At 47.0% G+C, this 12,434-nt stretch overlaps 1 protein-coding gene across 1 annotated transcript in view; it reads left to right on the top strand.

Annotated features, from left to right (window-relative positions):
• Positions 1-10,292, top strand: part of FAM135B (family with sequence similarity 135 member B) — a gene marked incomplete at both ends in the record, with an annotated part of 166,943 nt that extends 156,651 nt beyond the window's left edge. Inside the window, 6 exons of the mRNA XM_079722706.1 lie at positions 507-598; positions 1,612-1,709; positions 2,989-3,140; positions 8,014-8,124; positions 9,720-9,833; positions 10,087-10,292. Coding sequence (XP_079578832.1) covers positions 507-598; positions 1,612-1,709; positions 2,989-3,140; positions 8,014-8,124; positions 9,720-9,833; positions 10,087-10,292 — 773 coding nt within the window. The remainder of the gene's footprint in view (positions 1-506; positions 599-1,611; positions 1,710-2,988; positions 3,141-8,013; positions 8,125-9,719; positions 9,834-10,086) is intronic.
• Between the last annotated feature and the right edge of the window lie 2,142 nt (positions 10,293-12,434).

Genomic DNA, 12,434 nt, shown 5'->3' with positions numbered 1-12,434 from the left:
TGATTCTTACTCTGTCGTACATAACTGTGCCCCTGTTTGAGGGACTTACTTGCTGACAACCTGTAAATGGCAGAACTAGTCCTTGTATTAAGGAAGCGACTTGAGAGGGGACTTGTAGATATCACATTGTGCCTCATCAGTGTGTCATCATTCAGTGACACCACTTGCAGAATGTCCTGAGTAAACAGAATTGGCTGTCAAAGAAGGGAGAGGCGGCGTGCCTTCAACCGTTCCTGTGTACAGAATGTTCACAAGCCACATATTTATAAATCAGGGGATGATCCCACTGAGGGAGGACTACCAGAAAGACCCTGACCCTGTGTGGACAGGAGGAGGGGGCAGCACGGGGACCCGTGGATTGAACATGTTCAGTTGTTTGTATTATCAACTTATTGAAAAAGCGGGAAATGGGAGGGGACTGGAAAGGAGCAAGAAATAAATCCCTTGTGTGTCGGCCGTTGTACGATTAATTGTGGATCCGTGGTGGGGTTATCTGTCATTTTTAGGAAACAGTGCGGACCTCCGTCTGGTAAAGACTTTCATAGAACTGGGGCTCCCTGGAGGAAAACTGGACTTCCTAATGTCTGAAAAGAATCAGGTATGACAACAAAAGCGTCAGAACCGAAAGAATCCCTGATTCGTGTCTTAGATGAGCCTCCTAAAGTCACCGTGATGGTTTATGGCCACACGGATGGGAGGGGATTTACCAAGGAACACTGGCCAGGCACTTGGAAGGTCTGGAGAGCTCACTTTCTTTTGGGAGGAGGAAATAGTAAGGAGGGGGGACATGAGAGTCAGGTGACTGGGCCTTTTGACCTCACAGGTCATAGGTTGAGTGACAGCTCAGAACATAATGATTGGGCATCCGTGGGTCTGTACTGGGGAAGGAGTTTGTCACTGGCATCTACGTAACCAGTGGAACTGGATTATGACCTTTTCATAGTCAGAGGTAAACTAGGGGGCCTTTGCCATTTCAGGTCTGGAGCCTTAAGGGGATGTCAAGGTAGATGAGAACTGAGAGATTCCATGGCCAAGAGGTGGGGCTGCACTGAGTCCCAGTCCATGGGACTTGAGATGGATGAGGCTGAGTATTCTTTGGAGGTGTAGCATTCCTGATCTAAAGGGCCCCATGACCACTGACAATGGGACTCGTACAGAGAATAATCAACAAGCAAACACTGGAAGGGACAGTCTCATTCCTCCTCTCTTAGTGGTCCGTCCTGTTGCCTTTTCTTTGACACCTGCTCTATACAAGGCATGCACTTGGGTGCATAGGGTATAAATGTGAGGAGGAGGAAAGAGGATCGCTTTGAGCATCTACGATGCGCTCAGCAGTTGGCGTCTGTTTCCTCATTTACTTTTCCCAACCGTTCTGTGAAGTGTTGGCACCATTGTCGCCTCACAAAGAGGGAACCCACAGCCTGACCTGGAGACCCCCAATCGGGGGCTCCTTTTCTGATTGTCGAATACTGATTTGCACCCTAATGTCAGGAGTGGGCATACCCCCAGGACGCACAGTGGTGTTTAGTGGAGGAGGAAGATGGGCTTGTGCATGGGGCCCGGCCTGGCACCACGCCCTCCCCAATACCCGTTCCCTCTCTCTCCTTCCAGATGGACACGTTTGCAGATTTTGATACCATGACCGATCGGTTACTGGATGAAATCATTCAGCACATCCAGCTGTACAACCTCTCCATATCGCGAATTAGGTAAAAGGAAACCACAGGTAGTTAATGCTGGGGGGAGGGGTGCCATTTTTACGTGTTTGCTGTGTACAAGTTCAGCATGATGCCGTCTGTATACCGGTCTGGGATAAGTTAACTTGGGACCTTTAAGGGGGGTAGATTACTTTCCGAACAGAAGTGGGTACCAGGGCTGCTTGACACACCCATATCTGTCATAGCAGGTGTGCAGGAGAATAAACACCGTGTAGCTCAGTAGAAGGAGAATTGGACTTAAACAAATATCCTAGGTTTTAAATTCTCGTTCTTCTAACACTCACAAGTTTGTGTCCCGATTCTACCACATAACCTTTTACAAGCTCTCTACATCTCTGAGCCTCGGTTTCCCCATCTGTTAAGTGGGACCAGCCCTGAGGGGATGCATCGCCTGCCCCATAAAAGGGTTTCAATCAGTGCTAAGTGTGTTCTTCCACTGTAACAGGCAACTTGGTGTAAATATTGAGATGGTTAAGGTGAAAGTCAGTAGCTTGTGTTTCTCGGCCACTTGCAGATGTGGACATAGTGGTGAGTCCTCAACATCCATGACCCCATTTAGGCCCCTAAGATACCACTTCTTTATTCAACAGATGAGGTTTCAGAGGCCTACAGAGTTAGGTAAAAATAAAAGGACGCACACAAGAAGAGCTAGGGACCTAATATAATATATAATATAATAGGATTTTGATAAATAATTATTTAATTTGAAAGTGATGATGTGTCGAATCCATAGATCTTTGAGCAGCAGTGCAGCTGGAGCACAGCATGTGCTGTGGGCTGCTGAAAGCAGGCAACTCACTAACTGTACTGAGTGAACAAGGGATGAGTAAAATTGGAGAGGCAGGCAGAAGTCGGGACATGAATGGCCTCGTAAGCCAGACTAAGGAGCTGGGATTTTACCCTGTGAATGACCGGGAGGGTTCAATGCTCCAATGTGAATTTCAGAAAGAACCCCCAGGTGCACTGAGGGAGGTGTAGAGACCAGAACTTGGGGGAGGAGGGTGCTCTAATGACACCAAGATGCCCACACTTCTCTTCTGACCACACTGGGCTCAGAGCTTCCTTTCACAAAGGCCCCGCCTCGGGCTTCATGTGGCCAGCGTTTAGAAACCCGATGGGGATGAATTAGTGGCCCCCCTTCTCCCTGCTTGTTCCCCTAAATCCCATGGGAGGAGGAGGGTGGCTAACCCCTTGGTGCTCCTGGTGCAGCACTTTCCTGGCAGCCAGCCTCCTGCTGTCACTCACGTGGACCCCTTCTGTCTCTCAACAGCTTCATTGGCCATTCTCTGGGCAACATTATCATCCGATCGGTCCTAACGCGGCCCCGGTTCCGGTATTACCTCAACAAACTCCACACCTTCCTGTCGCTGTCCGGGCCGCACCTGGGGACCCTGTACAACAACAGCACCCTGGTCAGTACAGGTAAGACTCTCCCCAGCCTCATCATTCCTCAAAGTTCATCCAGGACCCAGGGGAGGGGGAACCAGAGACAGACGCTCTTCTTGATGGAACCTGTGGCTTTGGAACCTCTTCAAAGCGTGAGATGGTGGAAGGAGACCTGGGCTCAGAAAGATGTTATTTTGTTTGTGAGCTGAATGAGATTAGACAAGATGTTTCGCAAGGTCTCTCCTGCTTCAGTTTTCTGTGAATAGAAATAAATAGTGGTGGGGAAGAGAGAGCGTGGGTGTCTGTGCATTCAAGCTGTTGTAACAAATTGTCATAGACTGGGTAAGCGGGGATTTATAAATAACAGACATTTATTTCTCACGCTTCTGGAGGCTGGAAAGCCCAAGATCAAAGCACTGGCAGATTTGGTATCGGGTGAGGTCCCGCTTCCTGGTTCACAGACGGCCGTCTTCACACTGTGTGCTCACGTGGTAGGAAGGTCAAGGGAGCCCCTGGGGTCTCTTTTATAAGGTCACTAATCCCATTCACGAGGGTCCAATCCTCATGACCTAATCACCTTCCAAAGACCACACCTTCAAATACCATCACATGGAGGAGTTTAGTTTTCAGCATATGGATTTTGGGGAAACAGACATTCAGCCTATAGCAGTGGGCTTTGAATCATGTCACTTCCATGACAAGCTTATGGTTAAGTTCTAACCCAGGCACTCAAGGAAGACTCTGACCAAGACATTTCACCTCTGTGCTACTTAGTTTCCTTATTGGTAAAATGAAGCTAATGTGTATATGTTTGTATATAAGTATGGATACATGCATGATGTGTGTGTATGTATATATATACATATGCCTATCTGTAAACATATATTTTATATATGTGTGTATATGTGTGTGTATGTGTTTATATATGTCTATAAACATGTACATTATATATATACATATATGGGGGTGTGCATGTGGGTGTGAATGTGTGTGCCATAGAATTGTTGAGGATTAAACAGGAGAAGGAAAAAAGGAGTTATCATGTATAGAAGGTGACCTATAGCCGGATTCAAAGCTTTTTCCTGGGATGACCACACAGCCACAGCTCCAAGGCTCTCACAGTTTCCTCTGTTGTAAGGGAGGGACATCATGGAGGGTGAAGCAGTGAGACTCCATGAATCTTGGAAGATGAGCAGAATTTCCAAGACGGCGAATGGTAAGACGAGTTTTCTGTGCAGAAGAAATAGTGTATTTAATAACCTAGAGCTCGAGGTAATCAGGAAACCACAGGTGGTTCTCTGTGACAGAAACACAGGGCAACCTGCAGATGCAGAATGACCATGGCAGTCTCAGCAAGAGCCTGGTGATGATGAAGAGCCTTGTGTGACGTGGTGGTGCTAGAGTTACCCTGTAGACCATATAGATACGACTAATGGGGCGGCATCTGTGGAAGTGACATGATTTGACGTAGACAGCCCAAGTATTATAGGTCACTGGGGTTTGTATAATCATGAACAGTTTATTAAATTATATTCCTAACAAGGAGTTCAGTAGTTCCTGACTGCCCAAATCCATTTCATGTTATTGGGGGTCACCCCAATAAGCTTCCCCTCCATGCCTATCTCCCAGCTCTGCCACTGATCCCCTATACCTGACCGGCACTCAGGGCAGACTGGGCTGCTTGTTTTCCTCACAGGAGGTGGGTCAGATTTGTTTGCTTTTTGTTATTGTAGGACATCAATCGGGAACATGAGTTATCTGACACAACGATACATAACAAATGGAAGTCCTTTCCCCTGTCAAGCTGTCTTTCCTCACGAACCAAGGAAGCCATTTTTGAACAGAAACAAATGATTTGAACCACGTTTTTTCACAACAATAAAGTAATTTTGCAACACTATAAAGAGTTGAAAAATGAGACATTACCAATAATCCTTCCAATCTAGCATAGCTAGAGTGATTTTGTATGGTTCACTCTCCTTATCTTTGCATGCATGCACATTTACATGGCAGTAATCATAATATATATAGACCCCGTGTCTTGTTTATTTCCTTGCATTTTTTAATAGATCTTTATTGGAGTGTAATTGCTTCACAATACAGTGTTAGCTTCTGTTGCACAACAAAGCAGATCAGCCATATGCATACACATGTCCCCGTATCCCCTCCCTCTTGAGCCTCCCTCCCACCCTCCTTACCCCACCCCTCTAGGTCATCGCAAAGCACTGAGCAGATCTCCCTGTGCTATGCTGCTGCTTCCCACCAGCCAACTATTTTACATTCGGTAGCCAGCATATATATGGGTCTTGTTTTTGTATGCATTCAGCCAGTCTGTGTCTTTTGGTTGGAGCATTTAATCCACTTACATTCAAGGTTATTATCGATATGTATGTTCCTATTGCCATTTTCTTAATTGTTTGGGTTTGTTTTTGTGGGTCTTTTTCTCCTCTTGTGTTTCCCGCTTAGAGAAGTTTCTTTAGCATTTTTAGGAAAGTTGGTTTGGTGGTGCTGAATTCTCTTAGCTTTTGTTTGTCTGAAAAGCTTTTGACTTCTCCATTGAATCTGAATGAGATCCTTGTTGGGTAGAGTAATCTTGGTTGTAGATTTTTCTCTTTCATCACTTTAAGTATATCTTGCCACTCCCTTCTGGCCTGCAGAGTTTCCACTGAAAGATCAGCTGATAACTTTATGGGGATTCCTTTGTATGTTATTTTTTGTTTTTCCCTTGCTGCTTTTAATATTTTTTCTTTGAATTTAATTTTTGTTAGTTTGATTAATATGTGTCTTGGTGTGATTCTCCTAGGGTTTATCCTGTATGGGACTCTCTGTGCTTCCTGCACTTGGGTGACTATTTCCTTTCCCATGTTAGGGAATTTTTCCACTATAATCCCTTCAAATATTTTCTCAGACCCTTTCTTTTTCTCTTCTTCTTCTGGGACCCCTATAATTAGAATGTTGGTGTGTTATTCCAGAAGTCTCTGAGATTGTCTTCAATACTTTTCATTCTTTTTTCTTTATTCTGCTCCTCGGCAGTTATTTCCACCATTTTGTCTTCCAGCTCACTTATTCCTTCTTCTGCCTCCGTTATTCTGTTACTGATTTCTTTTAGTATGTTTTTCATTTCAGTTATTGTGTTGTTCATCTCTGTTTGTTTGTTCTTTAGTTCTTCTAGATCTTTGTTAAACATTTCTTGTATTCTCTCAATCGTGCTTCCATTCTATTTCCGAGATTCTGGATCATCTTTACTATCATTACTCTGAATTCTTTTTCAGGTAGATCGCATATTTGCTCTTCATTTATTTGGTCTTGCAGGTTTTTACCTTGTTCCTTCATCTGTGACATATTTTTTTGCCATCTCATTTTTTTTTTTTTTTTTATCAGTGGGACTGTGTTCCTGTTTTACTGGTTGTTTGGCCTGAGGCTTCCAACTTTGGAGTTTGTAGGCTATTGTGTAGAGCTGGGTCTTGGTGCTGAGATGAGGAACTCTGTGAGACCTCACTCCAATGAATATTCCCTGGGGTCTGAGGTTCTCTGTTAGTCCCATGGTTCAGACTTGGAGCTCCCACCACAGGAGCTTCCCCCCGACCCTGGGCTCGTGAATCAAGATCCCGCAAGCCACGTGGGGTGGCAAAAAAAACAAAAAAACAAAGTAAAAAATAAAATTAGACCAGGAAACTAACAGATATGTCAGAAGGAATGTAAAAATAAAAATATAGATGAATCAACAATAGGAAGGTACATCAGTACCACAATAGTAAAAAAGAGGAGGAGGGAAAGGAAAAAAGGGTGGGGGGTAAAGGCCTTGGCTCTGGAGGGCGGCACCTAAGTAAGGGTTTGGGCGGTGGGTGGGGCCAATGCTCAGGACCAACAGGGCTGGAAAAGGCCCTGGGGGCTGTGGGGGGTGGGGCTTAGGCTCAGGGAACAGAAGGGGTCCAGGCGTGCCCCCCATCCCTGGTCTTAGAGGGCAGGGGACCTCACCTAGGAGCTTAGCAGGCTCCCCGTGCCCGAGTGGGAGGGGCAAGCATCCTCTGCTCTTCTCCCGCTCTTCCTGGAGAGTCCCTGCCGCCTGCCTCTCCTGATCCCCCCAGCCTCCCTCCTGTGCCCCCAAGGACCTACGTGGCCTGGAGGGGGCTCTGGAGAGCAGGGGACCAGCCTGGGAGCTCAGCAGGCTCCCCAGCCCCAGTGGGCCAGGCGATCGCCCTCTGCTCCTCTCCCGCTCTTCCCGAGAGTCCCTCCCGCCTGCCTCTCCTGATCTCCCTGGACTCAGCAGCACTGATCTTGTCTGGCCTCCACTTCTCCTCCCCACTAGGTCCCCCTACGTCCTACTGGTTCACTCTAGGGTTCCTTCCGTCTCCTTGGGGGTCAGAGTCCCCCACCAGCAGCTGACAGGTGCCCTAGTTGTGGGGAGACGCTAACTCTCCGTCTTCCCACACCACCATCTTCCTTGCATTTTTATCAAATTCATTTCTTTGTGCTTGTGACATAATACTCATACTCATCCATGTTAGTGTCAGCATAACCATAGTAAATGGATAGACTTGAAATAGGTTGAATTTGGCTTTTTGATATTCTAAATGGATCTGTAAGGAGCATTCTTATATACTTTCTTTCGGTACTTAGGACAGTTTCCTTAGGCTAGATTCATAGAAAGGGACTGAAAAATCAAAGGGTTTGGATAGTTTCATGACTCCTGAAGCCTGTCTCATAAGATTTTCTATCCCCGCTACCAGTACATAAGAATACAAATGTCTCTCTGACTTCCCAAGGATTTGTTAAATTGCCTAGCACGCTCCCATTTTTAAGTTAGCTGACAAATCACAGTTTAATGTTAAGCTTTCCCCCATTCTTTTTTGATTTCTTTTTGTTTGATGCATTTGATGTGGGTTTTGCTTTGTTTTCATCTTTCTAGGCTTGTGGCTCATGCAGAAATTGAAGAAATCCGGGTCCCTTTTGCAGCTCACCTTCAGGGATAATGCTGATCTGCGCAAATGTTTCCTTTACCAGCTAAGCCAAAAAACAGGTGAGTGGATCCCCTGCATGACCCCGAGGCCGCGATGAGTGAGAGACGGAGAGCCAACTCCTGAGACCCAAATTAGAGTCAAGGCTACTTTGACTCACTCACAGAAGGATGTCATCATGAGCTGCATTGTTACACAGTCTCCTAAACTCATGGAGAGGCCAACAGCTACCCAAGAACTCAGCTGCCCCTGGACCGTCTCCCCCCATGGCCTGAGGATGTGTGTGCAGTGTCATCTCTACAGCAGAGCTGTAACCACCACTGCCCACCAAGCCTTTAATGTCCTAACTGCACAGGCCCCAAGGTCTATGTGCCAACTCCCAGCTCTTTCAGCCAGGTGCAGATCCACCTACAAAAAGGGCAGGTGGACACTGTCCATTTCTGTTGGCAGTGCAAGGGGAGATGGGGACCCCTCTCGCAGGCCTGAGATCATACCTTCACCCGCACTCCATAATGAGGAAGCACACATAGATGTCGAAGATCCTACCTGCCATGGGAGTGAGCAGAGCACAGCAGTGACCTCGTGTCCGCGGAGAGAGCAGAGAGGCTGCCCGACTGTCCCGCTCAGTCCTGCTGAGCAAGCCGGCCTGGCCCAGGGTCTGCCTCATGGTCCACAATCTTCCATTAATTTATAAACACTGACTCTGATGATATCTCTGTCTCCTCGAATGTGAGTCCGGCATAGCCCTGGGCTGACGATAACCTTGGTCAAGTTCCTTACCCACGTGTGTCTCTGTGTGCTATGTTGAGGGTTATCCCCCATGGGGAAGTGAAGAAGGAGGCTTGAGCAGCAGGGCAGTTGGACCACAACGTGGTCACCCCAGACATCTCAGCGGGCCCCACCCTCTGGGAGCTTGGGAGCTGGGCTGGCCCTACAGAGGTATCCTGACGGAGGGCAAAGGGCTGGTCTTTATACCCCCTGCCCCATATCTGCCGGTCACTGAGTCCAGCCAGTCCCCAGTGTATTATGGTCTTGGGCTGTGATCTTGGATGAGAAGACTCACGTCAGTGAAGGCGTCCCCCGCAGGGTCCCTGGGCTGAGAGCAGGCCGGTGGAGGACCTGGGCGGAGCACTGCAGCACCTGGAGATCCCTGATGGGCTCTGGGGACTGAAAGAATAGGCTGTGATGCTTAATTTCAAAGATCCCTCTGCCTCAGTGTGAGACTGATTCCAGGGAGGTGAAGCTACCTGCAGGGACATGAGGTCAGAGGTTGATTTCCTCAAGCAGGTGACATGACCGAGGCTGGAACGAAGGGAGCCGTGGGGTTGATGACGAGCAAAATACTAGATTTACTTCCTCATGGACTCCCCAGTATTCCCAGCCCAGAAGGGCATTTCTGTTACTTCCGTGTTGTTTATCTCTCACTGTTCAGAGTAGTGAGCTATGTGTCTCCTTAACTTCCGTGGCTGATGAGGACAAAGCCATCACCTTCCCTCTTTCAACCTCCCAGACCAGAAGGTCCTTATGCAGTGACTCAGCCAGTGTGTCTGGTGTCTTCTCCCTTTTCCTCTCTCTGGGGCAAGTTTGTAAAATGTATGCAAAGCAGAGACTAAGATGAAACTACCTGGGTAAAAAGCACCCATCTGGCTTATTGCAGGTCTGCAGTATTTTAAAAATGTTGTGCTGGTTGCTTCTCCCCAAGACCGCTATGTGCCATTTCATTCAGCCAGGATCGAGATGTGTAAAACTGCCCTCAAAGACAGACACACAGGTGAGCCACATTCCTTTTCCTTTTTTCTTTTCTTTTCTCTTTTCTTTTCTTTCCTATTCTCCTCCTTCTCCTCCTCCTTTGTTTCAGTGACTTTCTGATTTAAAAGCAGAAGGAAATCATGAAGGTGCTGTACCCACTAGGGCACATCAGCTGTTCTGCTCAGGACTAGCAGCCCGACACACACCCAGCATTTTTCTCTAGATTCTATTGCTGAGTTGTGCCCCCATCTCCTATCCGTCTTCCCTCCTTGCAGGACCCGTTTTCGCGGAGATGATCGACAACCTTCTCCGCCCTCTGGTGGACGCCAAGGACTGCACTTTGATTCGACACAACGTGTTCCACGCCTTGCCCAGCACTGCCAACACCCTGATTGGCCGAGCAGCTCACATCGCTGTACTGGACTCCGAGCTCTTCCTGGAGAAGTTCTTCTTGGTTGCAGGGCTCAACTACTTCAAGTAGCGGCTTCGAGGGAGCGGCCTTGGGGAGCTCACCAGAAACGTTGAAGATCCGTAAGAGCTCTGGCTGAGACATCCTTTTACAGACCTCTGTCATTCCAGGCTGGAGCTCCGAGAGGACGGCGCTGAGGGATGGAGGGTGGGGTAGGCCCAGACCTTCGAGGTGCTTCCATTTTGGAGATGTGGGAAAGCTGAACCAATAGTGTAAAAGACAACAGACTTTGCCCGAACCTGTCTAGCCACCTGGAGTCTCGTTCAAGATGCTTTCTAGGAAAATTCCGAGAAAATAAAGAAACACAATACTTGGAGTTGGTGAGCCCACCTGCTTAACTACCACTGGCTCACAGAGAGATCACTCCAACGTAACTAGATTTGTTCGGTGTGTGACTAGTTCATAGCTTTATCATTTTTGATACACACAAGCATTTCAGAACTCAGGTTAACCTCTGTGCAGAAGTGGAACATATCTGTGTAAATACAATCCTTAATAGATTCAAATGTGCCACTTGTTCAAGACCATGTGATGCCCATATTCTCATTCTCTCCTCATGTTTTCTCAACAAGGGACAAAGGAATGCTTTGTAAACACCAATTTTATTTCATAACAGCAGTGGGTGGGGGTGATTTGAGGTATGGGGAGAGGCGGGTGATGCTATCGGTAAATGCAAGTTTGTTGCAGAGAAAAAATAACTGGTGAACTGGCTGCTCCGCCTACTTCTCCAGATGTTTTCTATGCGTAGCCTTGGTCCGCACATTACTTTCGTGATTGCTGAAATCTCTGTCTGTGGTAGGGAAAATTGACTGAGACTAAACCTAGCAGAAGGGGGCACTGAGTTGAATGCACATGTGTGAAGCTCCTGCTGATATACTTCCAAAGAAATGCTATGTTAGCATTTGATGCACTTGCAAAAAATTAAAACTATTCATATGGCCAGCTGCTTCTCCTCTCCATGGAAGGGGAAAGACATCTAACTGGAGGAGTGCTGGATTTAAAACCTCAGGGGAGCTCTAAGAAGGGTGCTGGTTATCTTTCACTAGAAATGTCTTCTTGCCTTAGGAAAATAAAGGGCTAGGAAAGGTCATCACTGATACAAACCAAGAGACAACAGGGACAAACGTGAGATCAGAGATGAGAACAACCGCCAGATCGAGGACTCACCTTAAATTGTTATTGGTAAGTGACTTGAGGGGAAGTTTGGAAAATTACCAGGGTGTTTAATATGGTCCCAAAGACTGACTACACTCTATGAGTTAAAGGAAGACTAGAGAATCAGTTGTACTGAAGGAATGCATGACACAGGACCATAGGGATAACTAACATGGGAGACCCATCTTCCAGAGGCAAAAACTCCTGCTTCTGCAAAATTTGCTTCTAAAAATGTGGAAACTCATCTAGGACCAGATTCGTGGTCCCAGCCCCTGAACCCGAACCTTGGTGATGACCACCAATGCCATGGTAATAAGCCGAGTGATTCTAGACTCATCTGAGAATTTTAGTTCCTTGCATATTAGCAATGTGACTTTGGAAAACAAAGTAGACCATGGGGATCAAGTCCAGGTGGACAGCTTTGCAGGAGAGCAGACTTATGCATTCCTTAAGAAAGGGAAAGGTGGGGAGGGAGTTGAAAGACAGACTCCCACACAATGGATGTAGGGTTTCTGTGGGTCTTCTTCAAACTTTCATTGTATCTTGGTCTTAACCCGTATGGGATCAGTAAGTCCTCTGGTCACTCTCCCACTCGGTACTTTTCCAGGTTCCCGATGGGCATAGACTCTGGTTACTTGTGAACAAGACCAGTCTGCTCTATAACCCAGAGGGAATATGCTTCCTGCAATGCAGCCTGTGATGTTGTGTTTCTTGGTCCAGATAAGTGCCCAAGCTCAGTGCAGGACCATACGTTTGTAGCAGCTTCTCCTTTTTGGCCTAATGAGGAGCCCTGCCCCTCCAGTGAGCGTTTCATTTTTGTGTTCCCAATGCCCATCAGCAAAGTTTGTCATTCCCTGGTCATTTGAAAGACCGTACAGCCAGCGGTTATGGAGCCAGGGTGAATCAATGATCATCATCTTTTCCAATAACCAGATGCCATTTTTAACTTCAGTATGCTGTCTGGACATAGAACTAATGGCAATAAACGTCCAGCTGCAT

The sequence above is a fragment of the Hyperoodon ampullatus genome (assembly GCF_949752795.1).
Source record: "Hyperoodon ampullatus genome assembly, chromosome: 17".
Lineage (NCBI taxonomy): Eukaryota > Metazoa > Chordata > Mammalia > Artiodactyla > Ziphiidae > Hyperoodon > Hyperoodon ampullatus.
The sequence above is the reverse complement of the archived record's forward strand: the minus strand, read 5'-3'. Positions and strand labels throughout refer to the sequence as shown.